The sequence below is a fragment of the Podarcis bocagei genome (assembly GCF_964188305.1).
Source record: "Podarcis bocagei genome assembly, chromosome: 10".
Taxonomy (NCBI): domain Eukaryota; kingdom Metazoa; phylum Chordata; class Lepidosauria; order Squamata; family Lacertidae; genus Podarcis; species Podarcis bocagei.
Genome location: NC_138135.1, coordinates 59,681,395 through 59,696,891, shown reverse-complemented (window position 1 = coordinate 59,696,891; position 15,497 = coordinate 59,681,395). Strand labels below are relative to the sequence as shown.

The 15,497-nt window shown below is 44.7% G+C and overlaps 1 protein-coding gene across 3 annotated transcripts in view; it reads left to right on the top strand.

Moving 5' to 3' along the window:
• The window catches only part of TSPAN12 (tetraspanin 12), an 88,700-nt gene that overhangs the window by 57,708 nt on the left and 15,495 nt on the right, over positions 1-15,497 (top strand). For all 3 annotated transcript variants that reach the window (XM_081211803.1, XM_081211802.1, XM_081211804.1), the window contains exon 5: positions 7,843-7,917. In XM_081211803.1, the coding sequence (XP_081067929.1) occupies positions 7,843-7,917 (75 nt within the window). The remainder of the gene's footprint in view (positions 1-7,842; positions 7,918-15,497) is intronic.

The window sequence follows — 15,497 nt, the reverse complement described above, 5'->3', positions numbered from 1 at the left end:
GCAAGGAGAGTATGCACAATCCTCTTTTTTGAATTGCTTTCAAAATGTATAGCAGCAGCACTTTAAATACTTATATGGTTCCTTTTGCTTTCTTTGCAATCGCGTTCTGCAGAGTCCCACATTTCAGGAGGTATTTAACACTTCAGCTCAGAATAAAGCATGTAGTTCTAGCGTATGGCTAGAGAGTCTGCACATTCAGTTTTCAGATATATTTCCCCCCGTTTGCTGCCTCTTCTATCTAGCTTTAAAAACACTGAAAAATCTATGAGGGAAAAAGACGCATAAGGGGCATTTTGTTATCTTGCTTTCAGACCAAAATTGAACAATTGAAGGTTTTTAACAAGTTTAATAGCAGCCAGCTAGTTTCACACTGCTGTAAGTATGACACTGGCTCAGTGCTTCTATTACCTTAGCCATAGTTAAGTGTAAACTATGGTTTGTTGCATTGCCTGTGTTTTAAAGAAACATAGTTTGCTGAACCAAGTCTTGCCTCAGAAAAGCATGGATAGAGAAACACAAGCAACCCTGCTGTGTGACAGTGGAACAGACTTCCATGAGAGGTGGTGGACTCTCCTTCCTTGGAGATTTAAATGCAGAGGTTGGACGGCCATCTGTCCATAGCTGTCAACGTTTCCCTTTTTTTAAGGGAAATTCCCTTATTTTGAATAGGATTCGGGATCTCTTCCAACCTTACAGTTGTGTGATACTGTGTTTCTGTGGTTTCCTCAGCACTAATGCAATGCTAAACCATGGCTTTTTAAAAAGCCTGGCAAACTTTTCCTTCAGATGAGTTTAGAGCCTTTCTTGTCCTTTGAGCCCTTCTGAGAGCTGTTTATTCAAGCAGTCTTGCTTTTCCTCTGTTATCAGATGTGCAAGGAGCCTGCCCCTTCCTTCAGTTACCCTTTCCCTCCCCAACCCTCTGCTGGGGTAGCAAGTCCCAGAAATGCTGCCTTTTCCTTCCTCCCATGCTGAGGCCTAAGTTGCTGTGGACAATCTTGCCCACAGCCTAGCAGAACTCTTTGTTTTTCCCCTGTTACTTCTTCTCCATCCTTGCTCTCTGTCAGGCTTCAGGGAATCAACCCCCCCCCCCTTTGGCAGTAGATAAGCAGAACAAAGGAAAGGAGTCTTTTTACCAGTTAGAAACTTTAATGATCACAGCAAGAGAACAAAGAATCCATTTTCTAGGAATGCTGGTGCTCCCAATTAAGGGTTTCACCCACTTCCTCCCTAGTCACTCACGTCACTAGTCACTACTGCGTCTTGTACCCTGAGCTCGTAACCACTGTGCTTTCTGTTCAGCTCTTTTTGACCTTGGGCTGAGCGGATGAATGCTTTCCAGAGACAGTGAATCTGTTAACCCTCTCTCTCCCAGTGTTACTTCTCCTAGCTGTCCCCCTTCCAGTATTTCCCAGTTTCTGCCTTCTGAACTATGCCCCTCTGCAAACCACTGTTCCAAATCTATACTGTCCTCCTGCTCCTGGGGAGATTCAGTATCCTGATCAGGAGCAGAGGGAGGGGGAGGGTCCTACCATTTCTCCTCAGTGCAGACCTTCTCAGCACGGTCCCTGACATCCCCTCCCTAAATGTGCTGCAGGGCACACCTTTATCCAGGTTGAGCACTCTTCCTTCTCCTCCCCCAGGGCTGCCTTGCCTGGCTTCTTCTGGTTTTTTGACTCCTGCCAGCAGCTGCCTATCAGGCTGACAGCTTGGACAGGGAGCTGATGGTGCCAGCTGCTCCTGACACTCTTTTGCTGTTTAATCACGTTGGCTCCCAGACTCATTTCTTCTAATAAAGATAGCCCTGTGCTTAACTGTTGCTCACAATAGCAATGCACTTGAATACAGAAATTTCGATGATCAGGATCTCCTGAGAGTTGCAGGGGCCACAGGAAGGCCTGGGATGTGTCTGGAGGGGTGGGCTTCCCGTGGAATATCGGAGGAAACTGAGTGAAGACAGCTGGTCCGTGAGCCCTCTAGCAGCTTTTCCACAGGTGGGGCTATACTGAGAGGCTATGCTCTAGAGCAGCGCTTCCCAAACTTGGACTACAACTCCCATCGTCCCTAGCTAGCAGGACCAGTGGTTAGGGATGATGGGATTTGTAGTCCAGAAACAGCTGGAGACCTGGGTTTGGCCAACCCTGCTCTACAGCATTAATGGCATACCTGTGGCTTTCCGGATGTGGATGTGGTTAGACTTCAGCTCCCATTATCTCTGATCGTTGGCAATGCCGGCTGATGGGAACCGGAGTCCAAGAACCAACTGACGAGCTGTAGGTTCCTCACCCAAACCCCAAAGCCATGCTACCTTCCATGTACTAGGTTCATCGTACCCACTAGGTTCTTCCCCAAGGTTCTTCCAATATCTTATTGACAATTGACGTGACATAAGAAGTACAGTTGTTAGACGGTTTATGTGGCAAAGTTCCTAGTTTACCAGGAACGTGCTTCCTAGAAGGTCATATTTGACTTCCAAATGCGCCAGTAGGTTTCTTTGCTCAAGAGAATTCCACATGGCATTCTCAAAATGCTGCATCAAGGCAACGTCTTATGCTTGATCAGCCTAATGGAGGAGTATCTGCTTGTTCCTGTCAATGCTGCATATTCCTACTCTTACAGAAAGGGTGAGCAATTCGTGACACAACTTCCATACTTATTGACCATTGGACTACAGGTTTCTTTGCTTTGCTTTTAAGCTGTGGCAGTCCCCCCTCCGCAGGGCTCTCTAACCTTGAGGATTATTTGCCAAGATGCCAAATAATGGGAGGATAGCACGACACTATCTTGACATCCATGTATTTCTATATCTAGGGGCCCTGTTGCATCCATGGGACCGTGGTTTCCTCACCATCACCTGCAAGCTCTCACTTTGCTCAGGAAAACTCAACTTTCCTCTCATTCACTTTCTGTTCGAACCATCTGAAATGATGTTTCACTTGTATTTGATCGTGTGGGAATAAACTGATAAACACATGGCATTTATTATCTTTGAAATGGTAATGTGGAGAAGGAATGAAGTCTGCATTGAAAACACACACATGCACAACCCAAAAAGAATAGTGCCACATTCAGGGGAAACCTGAGAAAATTAACACACTCCGCAGAACATTTGGGGCTTTAAAAAAACCAACAATTTAGCAGTATTGTGAATCTTCACACCCCATGTACTGGCAAACAATAAGGGGGATCATTTAGTTTCATCCTGATTTCCCTGAAGTCAGCAGCTACATTTCAATTTGCTTGACCTAAGTCCACCCTTTTGCTTTGATCATATCTGTCATGAAGAGGATTTATTTTTAAAGACCTAACGACATTCATTCCATTTCTAAAATAGTTTGTCTTCCCAGCTGAGGAAACGCCCTTTTATTGGCATGCAAACGGGAAAAGCTGAGTTTCATCACTCCGGGATTTTGATAAGGGTAGCCGAAAAGAAGTGTGCCCTGGGGAATTCATTTCCCATTATTTGGGAAGCTGTTCCCGGATTTAATCAGAGTTTTAAAAGAGCAGCTTCCAGAGTGATCTTTGGGCCGCCTCTCACCACGCTTCTTTGGGTTGTAACTATGATCTGAGCAGCAGAAGCCATCGGTTACAAAGGCAGGAACTTTTCTTGGCTCTCATCTTCTCCTTTTGAGTTCCCTTTGCAAATTGAGTGTTCTGCTGGGGGTCATGAGATGCTTCCGAGGGTACAGGCCAATGTCTGGATTGCTTGTTTCTCAGAAGAAAACTGGTAGCCAGTAGGAAATGCTGCACTTTCTCGTAACATTTATTGTCGTTTATATGTATATATATATTTGTACACTGTGTAGATGTGTTCTACACAAGCTAGCGGTAAATAAATTTTCATATAAATAGAATAAAATAAAAGATTAACAGTTTCAGAATAACAAAGTGTTTTGTAGAGACAAAAAGTAATACAATGATTTCTAGAAATAACAATAATAGCTGTTATAATTGTTTGATTTATATACCGCTTGCATGACAAAATGGCATCTGAGCGGTTTACAAGTATAAATTTAGTTATAAAATCCATACATAAACCCCTGTAATGTGAGAGTGGCTGATCTATTCTTGACATTCTCCCAGGCACCAACCAATCTTCTTTCTCTCTTTCTTGAGCCAGAATCTCCCACCTACAATCTCACCTGTTGTTTCTGGGAAGTGTGTTTTGACTGCTTGTTGCAAACATTGTGTCGATTCCTTGCTTGCTGTAGATCAGTGTTTCCCAACTTTTGGTCTTCAGCTGTTTTTGGACTACAATTCCCATCATCCCTGACCACTGTTCCTGCTAGCTAGGGATGATGGGAGTTGTAGTCCAAAAACAGCTGGAGACCCAAGTTTGGGAAACACTGCTGTAGAGGCACAAAACGATGCATTGTACACATTCCATTTTATCTTTTCCTCTCCCCCTGTCTTTTTAACAGTACTTAAAAGCTATCTGTGTTAAAAGCTATTCAGAAACTTTCTGAAAACCTTTTGTAAGGCAGAAAGCCATCACACACACACACACACACACACACACACACACACACACAAACAGTGTTGCTTCAGCTGTGAAACATTTAATAGCATTCAGAAAAAGGAAATGTTGGAATTAAACCAATATATTGAGTGTAGAAGAAGTGGCTGAACGGTTGCATGTGAAGCATTTTCTATTTCCACGCCGGCATTCCTTGCACCATTGCCTGAAATATGATGGCAGAGTCGATCCGTACGATACACTGTATGCATGTTCGTTATTTATTAGAGCAGTGAAAGGGAATAAATTAATAACAGCGGAAGATGCCTCCTGACAAATGATTAATTGGTTTTCTAGCAACGCTGTAACTTTGAAAGAAGAGAGAAAATAGGAAACACTTTCGCAAAGGGAAAGACCCATAAAATGCTTTTTTTAGAACAACAACAACATTTCCCAAGAGCAACGTTTTCCCCACTTCTTTACTGGAAATAACCTGCACATTCTCTCTCAGGGTTAGGGAAACAGCCCAAAGGCACATTTTCTTATAGGCGACTTTCTGAAAGCCATAAGGCAGTGATGGGGCAGAGCAACAGGTGAGACTTACCTTTGTAAAGTCACATGTTTCCTATATACAGCCACCTCTCTTTTTTAAAAAAATAAATAAATTGGTTTTTCAAATTAAAATTTTACAGAGATATATCAAACATAAATCATAAAGACAAGATTCCAAGGAATCTCTTGGACTTCCATCCTCCCCTTTGTGGGTCCTATTATTAATTTCCTCCTGCATCTTTTATGATGATACAAATCTTTTACATCTTCATTGTGTCCAGAATTCACCCTTAACCTACAAGTGATATTCTAATCCTACTAACGATTTTAACCGTTTACAATGGTTATAAATTTTCCCCTTCCTTATTAAAATTTTGGTCTTCCTGATTTTTGATTCTTCCGGTCATTTAAGCCCTTTCAGCGTAGTCCATCAACTTCATCTGCCATTCTTCTCTGGCAGGAACTTTATCATCTTTCCATCTCTGGGCCAATAACATCTGTTCAGCTGTGGTTGCATACATAGTCTTTTCTGCTTCCTTGGGAATTCGGCACCCAGCCACCTCATCCAGGGGTCAGCAAACTTTTTCAACAGGGGGCTGGTCCTCTGTCCCTCAGACCTTGTGGGGGCCCGGATTATATTTTTTTTTTGGGGGGGGGGAATGAATGAATTCCTATGCTCCACAAATAAACCAGAGATGCATTTTAAATAAAAGGACACATTCTACTCATGTAAAAACACGCTGATTCCTGGACTGTCCAGGAAGGCGATTGGGCTGGATCCGTCCCCCGGGCCTTAGTTTGCCTACCCATGTCATAAACCTATACAGCCAAAAGAGTAGCATTATCACTGTTCAATGATGCATTGACTCGAGGAGGGCACAGAACATGACTTTTGATGGATGCAATCTGAGGATAGGGGTTGTGGCCTGGGAAGAATCCCAAGGGGACCCAAGTAGGGCACGTTTGGCGTCTGTTCCTGAGGTTCCTCACCTCATTCTACCTCCTCTGCAACCATTTCTCAGAAACATGAGTTCCCTGAACCAGGTCTGCCACTGACCAAAGTAGCTGCCTATTCTGTGAAATATCTCAGACCATTTTAGCAAGCTGTACTCTTGTTCGGTGATGAGCTGCAGTGCAGTTGGAGGTGGAGCAGTGTGGAGGCTTAACAGAAGGATGGGCCCAAAGCCGCTGCTGCCATAGCGACTGTGAATGGCTGTGCCACTTGCAAAGTGTGTTTCCTTGACCCAAACTGTTCAAAGGGGGCATGTGTGACTGGGTAAATCAGTCATAGGCCTGCAGCCTGAATACAAGAGATTCCTTGTTGTTGTTGTTTTTTTTATAAATATTTTATTAAGTTTTCTCAGTAAAAAAGTTCAAAGAAAAAATGCAGAAACAGAAAAAAGAAAAGAAAATACAAAAACAGAAAAATACAAAGTCAAAACACACAATACAAAATACAAGCATTAAATCACAAAAAAGTAAAAAAGTAAAAAACACATAAAAAGAAAAACACAACTCTCTCTTTTACAACTCCTCTTTAGTTAACCTATTTTCCTGACTTCCTCACATCTCCCTTTTCTGTATCCCTTTTTTAAAGTTGGTTCAGCAAATTCATAATCAATTTAGTTTATCTAATATCAACCCCATCTTACATTTTACCTTGTTGCTAGAACCCCTTAAGTTCATTTCAATGTTATCAGCATTCAAAAATTTTGCAATGTTTCTGTAAATAAATTTTAAATTTCCTCCAATCTTCTTCCACCGACTCTTCTCCCTGGTCTCGGATTCTGCCAGTCATTTCCGGAGAGATTCCTTGTTGTTGGTCCCTGGTCGTTCTGACGCCAATAACAAATTTGTATGTGTTTGAATTTCAGTAACAAATGAGAAAGCAATGCTTCTCTCCCTCTGTCGTGCGCAAACATCTCCTATTAATAAGCCCTAAGACAAGAAATGCTTGATTCATGCCCATCTTCCAATTAAAGCTTGCCGACTGAAATCTCCTGGCGCTATGACTGAACCGGAAGGTGCCAGGAATTTTTTCTTCTATACCCACCCTATAAGTCGATGTGGTTACCAAACCACAAAGGTTGCATTTTTAAACACCTTTTTTTAAACAACTGATATAGCTGTGGATCAGCACTCACTTTAACTATTTGCTTACTGGGTGACCTTAAATAAGACCCACTGCCTATGATAGTGACCAAATAGCTTTCTGTAGGTTTTCTGAAAGGACACATGGGAAATCCTTCGAACGCTCAGATATGCTGTATATATGCCAAACTGTGGTTGCTACCAATAATATTCCTCCTAGTGTGTCGTTCGTCACGTCAGTGCAATTTGTGTGGTAGTGGCTAGAGTAGTAAGGCTTTTTTCTTTTCTTTTCAGAAATAACAGTATGGTAAACCAGCTTTGATTTACTGCATGGTAAATAACTGCCTTGCAACTTGATCCTAAAATTATTACTTGGAATTGAACAGCCACTGATTATGTAACCTGCTATGATAGCACCAGTTGCCTGTTCTGAATTCCTCTTACCCTGAATTCTTGAAAACTACCCTCAGGGCAAAAACTACCCTCTATGAGCAGCTTGTGTCTAATTGTTTATTATCACAGCAGTTGGCTTGCATCCATCCCATTGATTAAGTGGGCTTGGAACATCTCACTTTGCACGGGTCTGGGAGGTAGGTTAACTATACCAAAACAACCGTTATATGCGTTTGGTTAAGAAGCCAAAATTATTTTAGGATTTTTAGAGCACAAAAATTGTGTTTTAAAACAAGAAGTCATTTCTCCCTACTAGACTAGTTACAATTTAACTCCTGTTTTGTGTTTTGCAGTATTTTGGAAGTTTGCTTGTTATATTCTGCATTGAACTGGCCTGCGGCGTTTGGACCTACGAGCAGGAAATTGCGGTGAGTGGGTAATGTACAGCGTTCAAATATTTTGATTGGAAAAAAATACAGCCGTACCTTGGTTTTCAAACAGCTTAGTTCTCGAAAGTTTTGGCTCTTGAACGCTGCAAACCCAGAAGTGAGTGTTCTGGTTTGTGAACTATTTTTGGAAGCCGAACGTCCGACGGGGCTTCCGCGGCTTCCAATTGGCTGCAGGAGCTTTCTGCAGCCAATCAGAAGCTGCACTTTGGTTTCCGAACGTTTTGGAAGTCGAACGGACTTCCGGAATGGATTCCATTTGAGAACCAACTGCAATCCCTTCTAATTTGTGCTGCCATTCTAAGCACGTTTATTTGGAAACAAAGCCTATGGAAATCAATTGAATGTTTGACGTGCAACCCTGTACCGTTCTACTCAGAAGTAAGTCCTGTTGAGTTAAATGGAGCTTACTTCCAGGTAAGTGGGTGTCCAATGGGATTCTCTTGCTTAGTGTTAGTGACGTGCGAATCTTAAACCCACCAACTGGGCTGTAAGTCCAATATATCTCACTGGAATTCTCAGTCAATGTGTCCAGGGTTGTGCTTTTTATCTATTTTGAAGCATTCTAATTTGTATTGTTGTGTAAGGTGGAATGTCAGAAAGCACTTCTGCCACGTCCTTGATGAATAACCATGGATAACCCCACATTGGAGACAGGTGGCAGAATTTTTAAAATTTATTACGCTGTGTATGTTTAGAGGCGTTTTTCATTATTATTTTGGGTGTTCTACAGGGAGGAATCCTAGCAGTGAAAACAGGATGTGGGGACCAAGTATGAACTCAGATTAATTCTTGAATAGCAGTTTTAACAGCAGGTGCTTTTGCATGTGTAAGATTATCAGCTGTCCTTTCGGAAATGCAGTCGATTCTAAAATGTGCTTAATATGAACATAATCGGGGTTTTTTTGAAACCTAGCTCTCTATGTCTTGCATTATACCGAGGCAAATTTTCATTGAGAAAAATTAGCCTCACCAAAGGATTATAGGGATGGCGACCCATGCAATCAGAATTTGCAGTGAGAATGGACAAATTAACTCGCCACGTAAAAGCGACTCTCAGCACAACCCCCTTGCAAGTCTACTCACTGAGCTTAATAAGACTTAAGGGACACGGGTGGCGCTAAACCACTGAGCCTCTTGGGCTTGCTGATTGGAAGGTCGGCGGTTCGAATCCCCGTGATGGGGTGAGCTCCCGTTGCTGTCCCAGCTCCTGCCAACCTAGCAGTGTGAAAGCAAGCCAGTGCAAGTAGATAAATAGGTACCACTGGAGGGAAGGTAAACGACATTTCAGTGCGCTCTGGCTTCCGTCACGGTGTTTTATTGTAGCAGAAGTGGTTTAGTCATGCTGGCCACATGACCCGGAAAGGTGTCTGTGGACAAATGGCGGCTCCCTCAGCCTGAAAGTGAGATAAGCGCTGCAACCCCGGAGTTGCCTTTGACTGGACTTAACCCTCCAGGAGTCCTTTACCTTTTTTTTTTTTACCTTAATAAGACCTACCCTCAAGTAAGTGTGTACAGGATTGCAGTCTCAGTTTCTGCCCATATTAAAGGCTTCCTTTTGATCATGTCTTGCCCACATAAGCAGTAAAGTGCAAACACAGAATCACCTGTTACCAGTGGCGTAGCGTGGGGGGTGCAGGGGGGGCCGGCCGCACCGGGCGCAACATCTGGGGGTTAGGGTTATGGGGCGCAAATCCACGGGTTAGGGGGTGCAAATCCACAGGTTAGGGGGCGCAAATCCACGGGTTAGGGGGCACAAATCCACGGGTTAGGGGGTGCAAATTACTTGCCTTGCCCCGGGTGCTGACAACCCACGCTACGCCACTGCCTGTTACAAATTATTTCATATTAATCCCAAAAATTAGTTTTGGATGTGCAGGCACTGTCGTGTGAGGATGTTTTGCTTTTATTTGTATTGCTTTGAGTTGGGGAAATGGCACCCATTTGTAACATATTTTCAAAAAATGGGGAAACCATTTCTCTCTCTCTCTCTCTCCCTCTCCCTCTTCCTCTCTCTCTCTCTCTCTGTGTGTGTGTGTGGAGAGGGAGAGCATTCTTCATTTCCTTTTGAGGAGGTTGAATATTGAAATTCTGTGTTATATGACCAGGCACTAGTCCTTGATTCAGATAAATGCAACTGTTCTTTTGAAACCCATTGAAATAAATGAAACAGGTCAGTCTTGACTTGTTTGAAAGCTCTGTTGCTTTCAACAAGGTACGCACAGCAGTTCTGTACAGATTTGCTCCCCATTGGGTGTATTCATTGGATTGTTAGGATTGCTGTCTTAGTCACAGCTGGATCGGGGCCACAATATATTCCATCCGCTAAATGCCATGTGCTGGAAAAAGTCTAGCGACTGTTTCTTAAGTTGCTTGTGGTCTGTGGAAAACTCGCATCATTTCTAAAACAGCAATTATTCATATGAGCTTTTGCCTTGAGGTGGCATCCTTTCCAAGCTAGAGGTGTTGTTCTTGCATGGGGAAATAGTTTAATCACCGAGGAGAAAAGAAGCTGGCATGTTATTCGGCTAACTGTTAAATTCTCCCCTCTTACATTCCGTCTGGTACATATTTATGAAGAGAGTGACAAGTTTTTTCACACAGCTGCCAAAATATAACCGCGGCAGTGGCCTTTTCAACAGCAGCAAGTGTATTAGAAATTACAACGCTGTAGCGTTGGCTGTTTTCTTTTTCTTTTTAAATAAAGAGAGAGAGAGTTCATTTGGTATTTGTACAGCACTGGGACCAAAGGAATTTCTGGCAGATCTCGCGTCTGAAAATGCATGCTAACAGTTTTCATCAGAATTCATTCCCTTGCTGTACAGATTTCCAGCGAGAGGCGACTATTCCAAATACAACTGCAGTTTCTAAAAATAAAATAAAAAAGTAGATTACTTTGTTGAAATGTCAGGATATAAATGGAAATGTAACTGCATGCTTCCTTCATCCGCTGACTGTTTCCCCCCTTCCTCTGGGATTGTGAGGAAGGAAGAGTTTTTGGGAGCTCAGGAATAATGCTTCTTGACAGGCGCTGCCTGAGGGTTGGACTTGAAGGAGACGTCATATCAGCGCAGAGGCATTGGGGGACGATTCCTCCACTGTGCCCCAGCCTCTCGGCAGGCCCCCCATGTGGAAGATGCTGCTTTTTCTCCATACCTTTGTCACCCCTTGCATGTTTAGAGAGGGCAGGTGAACAGGCAGCAACAGTGCAGAGGAAAAAACACAAGAAACATTGGGTCAGTGTTGGCCGACCCTGCGTGGCTTTAGGTCTTGGTGGGCAAGGCTGATCCCTGCTGGGGGCTGTACACATGGGTCTGTCGGTTTTCCTTTATCTTAAAGTGGTCAATAATGCTTCTCAGGAACCAGGTTGGTTTCAGAGGTATATGTTTGCAGTTTGACCTACATAGCTGCACACCTGTGGTCTCTTGACTTTTTGCCTAATTAAAAGGATAGTTACTTTCTGCACTGGGTGCAGGAAGGGATATGGATGTTAGAATTCCTGCTCCATGATTGCAGTCATGGGATTGTTATCTTTCATGTGACGGTGTATGTTTTGACTCCACAAAGTGGGAAGTGACGGAGACAGGATGTTTGTGTTACTGTGTCCCATGAAGTGGGACTATTGTCCTTTGTTCTTTTTCTCTTTGCTGTCTGATGCTAGAGAGAGAGGGAGCCATATTGCAGTGCTCCGTGTGTTTATATGTAAATAAAGTAGATTAGCCAAAATGCTGAGTGCTGTCACGCAAGCTGCGAAGACTCTGCGTGTGCCGGTGTTGGTTGGCATCAGTCATTGTGATGTTCGGGCTGAAGAAAGCTTTTGAAGCTCCCGAACGACCAGGAGGGAGAGAGCATGCCAGTCGGGCATGTGTCTCTACTAGGCTCCTACTCAAGTGTAGGATGAGCTCCTGACAATGATAAGATAATTGATTAATTCAAACTGTACCTCGGGTTAAGTACTTAATTTGTTATGGAGGTCCGTTCTTAACCTGAAACTGTTCTTAACCTGAAGCAGCACTTTAGCTAATGTCCTGCTGCTGCCGTGCCGCCGGAGCCCGATTTCTGTTCTTATCCTGAAGCAATGTTCTTAACCTGAAGCACTATTTCTGGGTTAGCGGAGTGTCACCTGAAGTGTATGTAACCTGAAGCGTATGTAACCTGAGGTACCACTAGTTTGATCAAATAACCCGAGGTATTTAGTTTGATCAAATGTCTTGTAAGCTGCTGGTGAGGATGAGTGATGGTTTGCAGCATTTGGCTGTTAACGTTTTCGAAAATAAAACTAAGAAAAGATATTGCGGACAGCTTTTTATTTCTACACTCCATTCACTGCGCACACTCTGTGTTGATGAAGAAGTTCAACAGGGTCATGTTGTCTGCTGTATGAGGGACTCTGGCGAAGATCACTGGAATTAAGTTCCTCATCCTCTCTTCTGGCATCCACACTCCTGTGATGCAGCTATACAATGGTGCCTCGCAAGACGAAAAGAATCCGTTCCGCGAGTCTCTTCGTTTTGCGGTTTTTTCGTCTTGCGAAGCAAGCCCATTAGTGGATTAGCGCTATTAGCGGCTTAGCGGGCTTAGCGGATCAGCTGATAAGCGGTTTAGCGGCTTAGCGGATCAGCTGATAAGCGGCTTAGCGGCTTAGCGGCTTAGCGGATCAGCTAGTAAGCGGCTTAGCGGCTTGGGGAAAAGGGGGGGGAGGAAAAAAACCCCACAGGAACTCGTAAGACATTTTCGTCTTGCGAAGCAAGCCCATAGGAAATTCGTTTTGCGAAGCACCTCCAAAACGGAAAACCCTTTCGTCTAGCGGGTTTTCCGTCTTGCGAGGCATTCGTCTTGCGGGGCACCACTGTATCTAGAATAGGAATTAGGACCCTCTGAGAATAGGAGCAAGGAGCCTCTGGTCCTCCAGATGTTGTTAGACTCCAACCCCCATCAGCCTCAGCTAGCATGGCCAGTGATAATAGTCCAACAAGAAGGCCACAATCTCTGATCTTGTGTGTGTGTTTGTGTGCTGGTCCCGGGGGCTAACCGAGAGGCGAGGTCTGAGTCCAGTCCGAGGTCGAGGGTCCGGTATGGAGGCTGTCCGTCAAAGGCGAGGCGGGGTCCAAGGCAGGGAGTCAGTTGAGGTCAGGAACTCTGGCAGAAGAGCAGGACAGGGTGCAGGCAGGAACAGGCTACCAACAATGTTGCTCCCACAACCTAGGACTTGGGCTGGAAGGATGTTATCTGCCCCGAGGCATAGGGCAGCCCCGGTCCACAGGTGACTTGCCTCTCCTGGCCTGGAGGCGAGCACTCCTCCTGCGAGAACTTAGTTCCCTCCGCCTCTCTGCCCTGAGCCTCTGCAGCTCAGGAGAGGCTGGAGGGTTACCAAACCCAGAGGCAACCTCCTCTTCCCCTGACGGGGCTGAGAGTGGAGCACCTGCAGGCAATGGGTCCTTCATCACCTCAGGAGCCAGAGCAGACTCAGCTGGTGCCTGCACCTGAGGATCCAGCACAGGTGAGGACCCTTCAGGCTCAGGCCCCAGCCCCGGATCAGCTGGTTCTGGAGGCGGGGACTCCTGTGCAGGCTGGGATTCCTCAGGTTCAGCCTCTGAGTCCGAATCCCAGGCCATCACAGTTTGTTTATTACAAAGGGCACTGGAAATTAGTTGTGTGATTCTGCTACATAACAACTATGAAGGATTTGATATTTACCGTATTTTGCGCCCCATAGGACGTTCCGGCCCATAGGACGCATCTAGTTTTTTTGGGGGGAAATAAAGAAAAAAAACCTGGAAGAACCAGGTTGGGGAACAGCGGGAACAGCGGGAAGGCGCGCTCTGCCTCCCCGCTGTCCCCCGAGCTTGTGGGGCTGTCCCCCGAGCTTGTGGGGCTGGCTATGGGGAGAAGTGTGCTGATTCCGGGACTGCAGGCAGCTCTGCGCGGCCACCGGGAGCGGGGCGGGACTTCGCGCCCGGCTCCCGGTGGCCGCGCAGAGCTGCGCTGAGCCGGGGACTGCAGGCAGCTCTGCGCGGCCATCGGGAGCGAGGCGGGACTTCGCGCCCGGCTCCCAGTGGCCGCGCAGAGCTGCGCTGATCCCGGGACTGCAGGCAGCTCTGTGCAACCCTCGGAGCTGGTCTCCCGAGGGTTGCGCAGAGCTTCCTGAAGCCTGGAGAGCGAGAGGGGTCGGTGCGCAGGAATATCTAACCAGTGGCCTTTCATATGTTGCTGAACTACAACTCCCATCAGCTCCAACCAGCAAGACCAAGGAAGATGGGACTTGTAGTTCAGGGTCACAGTCAGATGCTGTGAGAGACATATAACCTGGAACAAGTGTCCTTTCACTCACTATCGTTGCTATTCATAACAATACTGTTAGGTTGTGGGTGAACATAACAGACGACACAGCGATTCTTCAAACAGCTCTTGTTTATTCACAGGCCAGGACAGAACTGAACTGTAGGGTTCAGTCAGCCTGCTTATATAGAGCTCCAGTACAACGTTACTGTAACAACTTTCTAAAACTATCCAATCACTGAACGTCACTTTCGATCGTTCATTTGCATAACTATCTACAGTATCCCCCTGCTGGCCCAGGGTGAGAACTTCAGCACATAACAAATACTAAGAGAAATTCATTTCTTTCAGTACCAGTTATGTAGCTTGGAGCATCTCTCAGGAGTTATGGCTCATGAAGACTAAGCAACAGAAAGGGCAAAGAACAATCTGAGCTGTGCCCCATTTTGGTTTCAACTTCGCATAAAACTATGAGAGCGCCCAAAGCGAAGTCAGAGGTCCAGTCAGTGCTTGTGAAGTCATTGCTGCATTTAAAGTCTCACTTGACACTTTTTTGGCATGTATCTGCCGTGAGAACATTTGCATCGAGGATCTGATTTCTGTTATGATAGTTCTCACAACCAGAAGTGTGTCTGGTGTGTCTAATGTCTTCCATAAGACTGAGAAACCACAAACTGGTGCTTAGCTTCCTCGAAGCAAAGTTTTAGGCCTGGAAGCTATTAGAAAAATGACAATAAACATGATTTTAAAATCCAGACTGCTTGCTGAGAGCATGCTTGATTAGAAATTGACACAATCGTGCACATTGATTCCTCAACCTCCTTATACACCCCTAAGAATTAAACCATTTCCTCAGAAATATTATAGACACCTGCTTTTATCTTGATGCACATTTATACAAGATGTAGGGAAATGATTTTGTTCTGGAAGGTACATCTGGAGACCTAGGGATGCAGAGAAATGTACATTTTCTCATTCATGATTTGAATGACAGTTCAACACAAGAACGTCAGCCTACAAATGTGACAATCTCTCTCTCTTATTTAATCACAACATTTGTGCCATTTTGCCCGAGATTTCAAGATTTGGGTGTCTTGTAGATGCCCCGGCAATTTTTCTGATCTCCATTCACACTTAAGATAGAGATTTTAATTCTAAGCTCCTCTTATTCCAAGTTCATGTTTGTTAATATTGACAAAGACTGGAAGGGAGTTGAGCTGGCCAATTAACTCCATCGGCAGCTGTGACAAAAAAATAATAATTCAGGTAATACAACCGCCAGT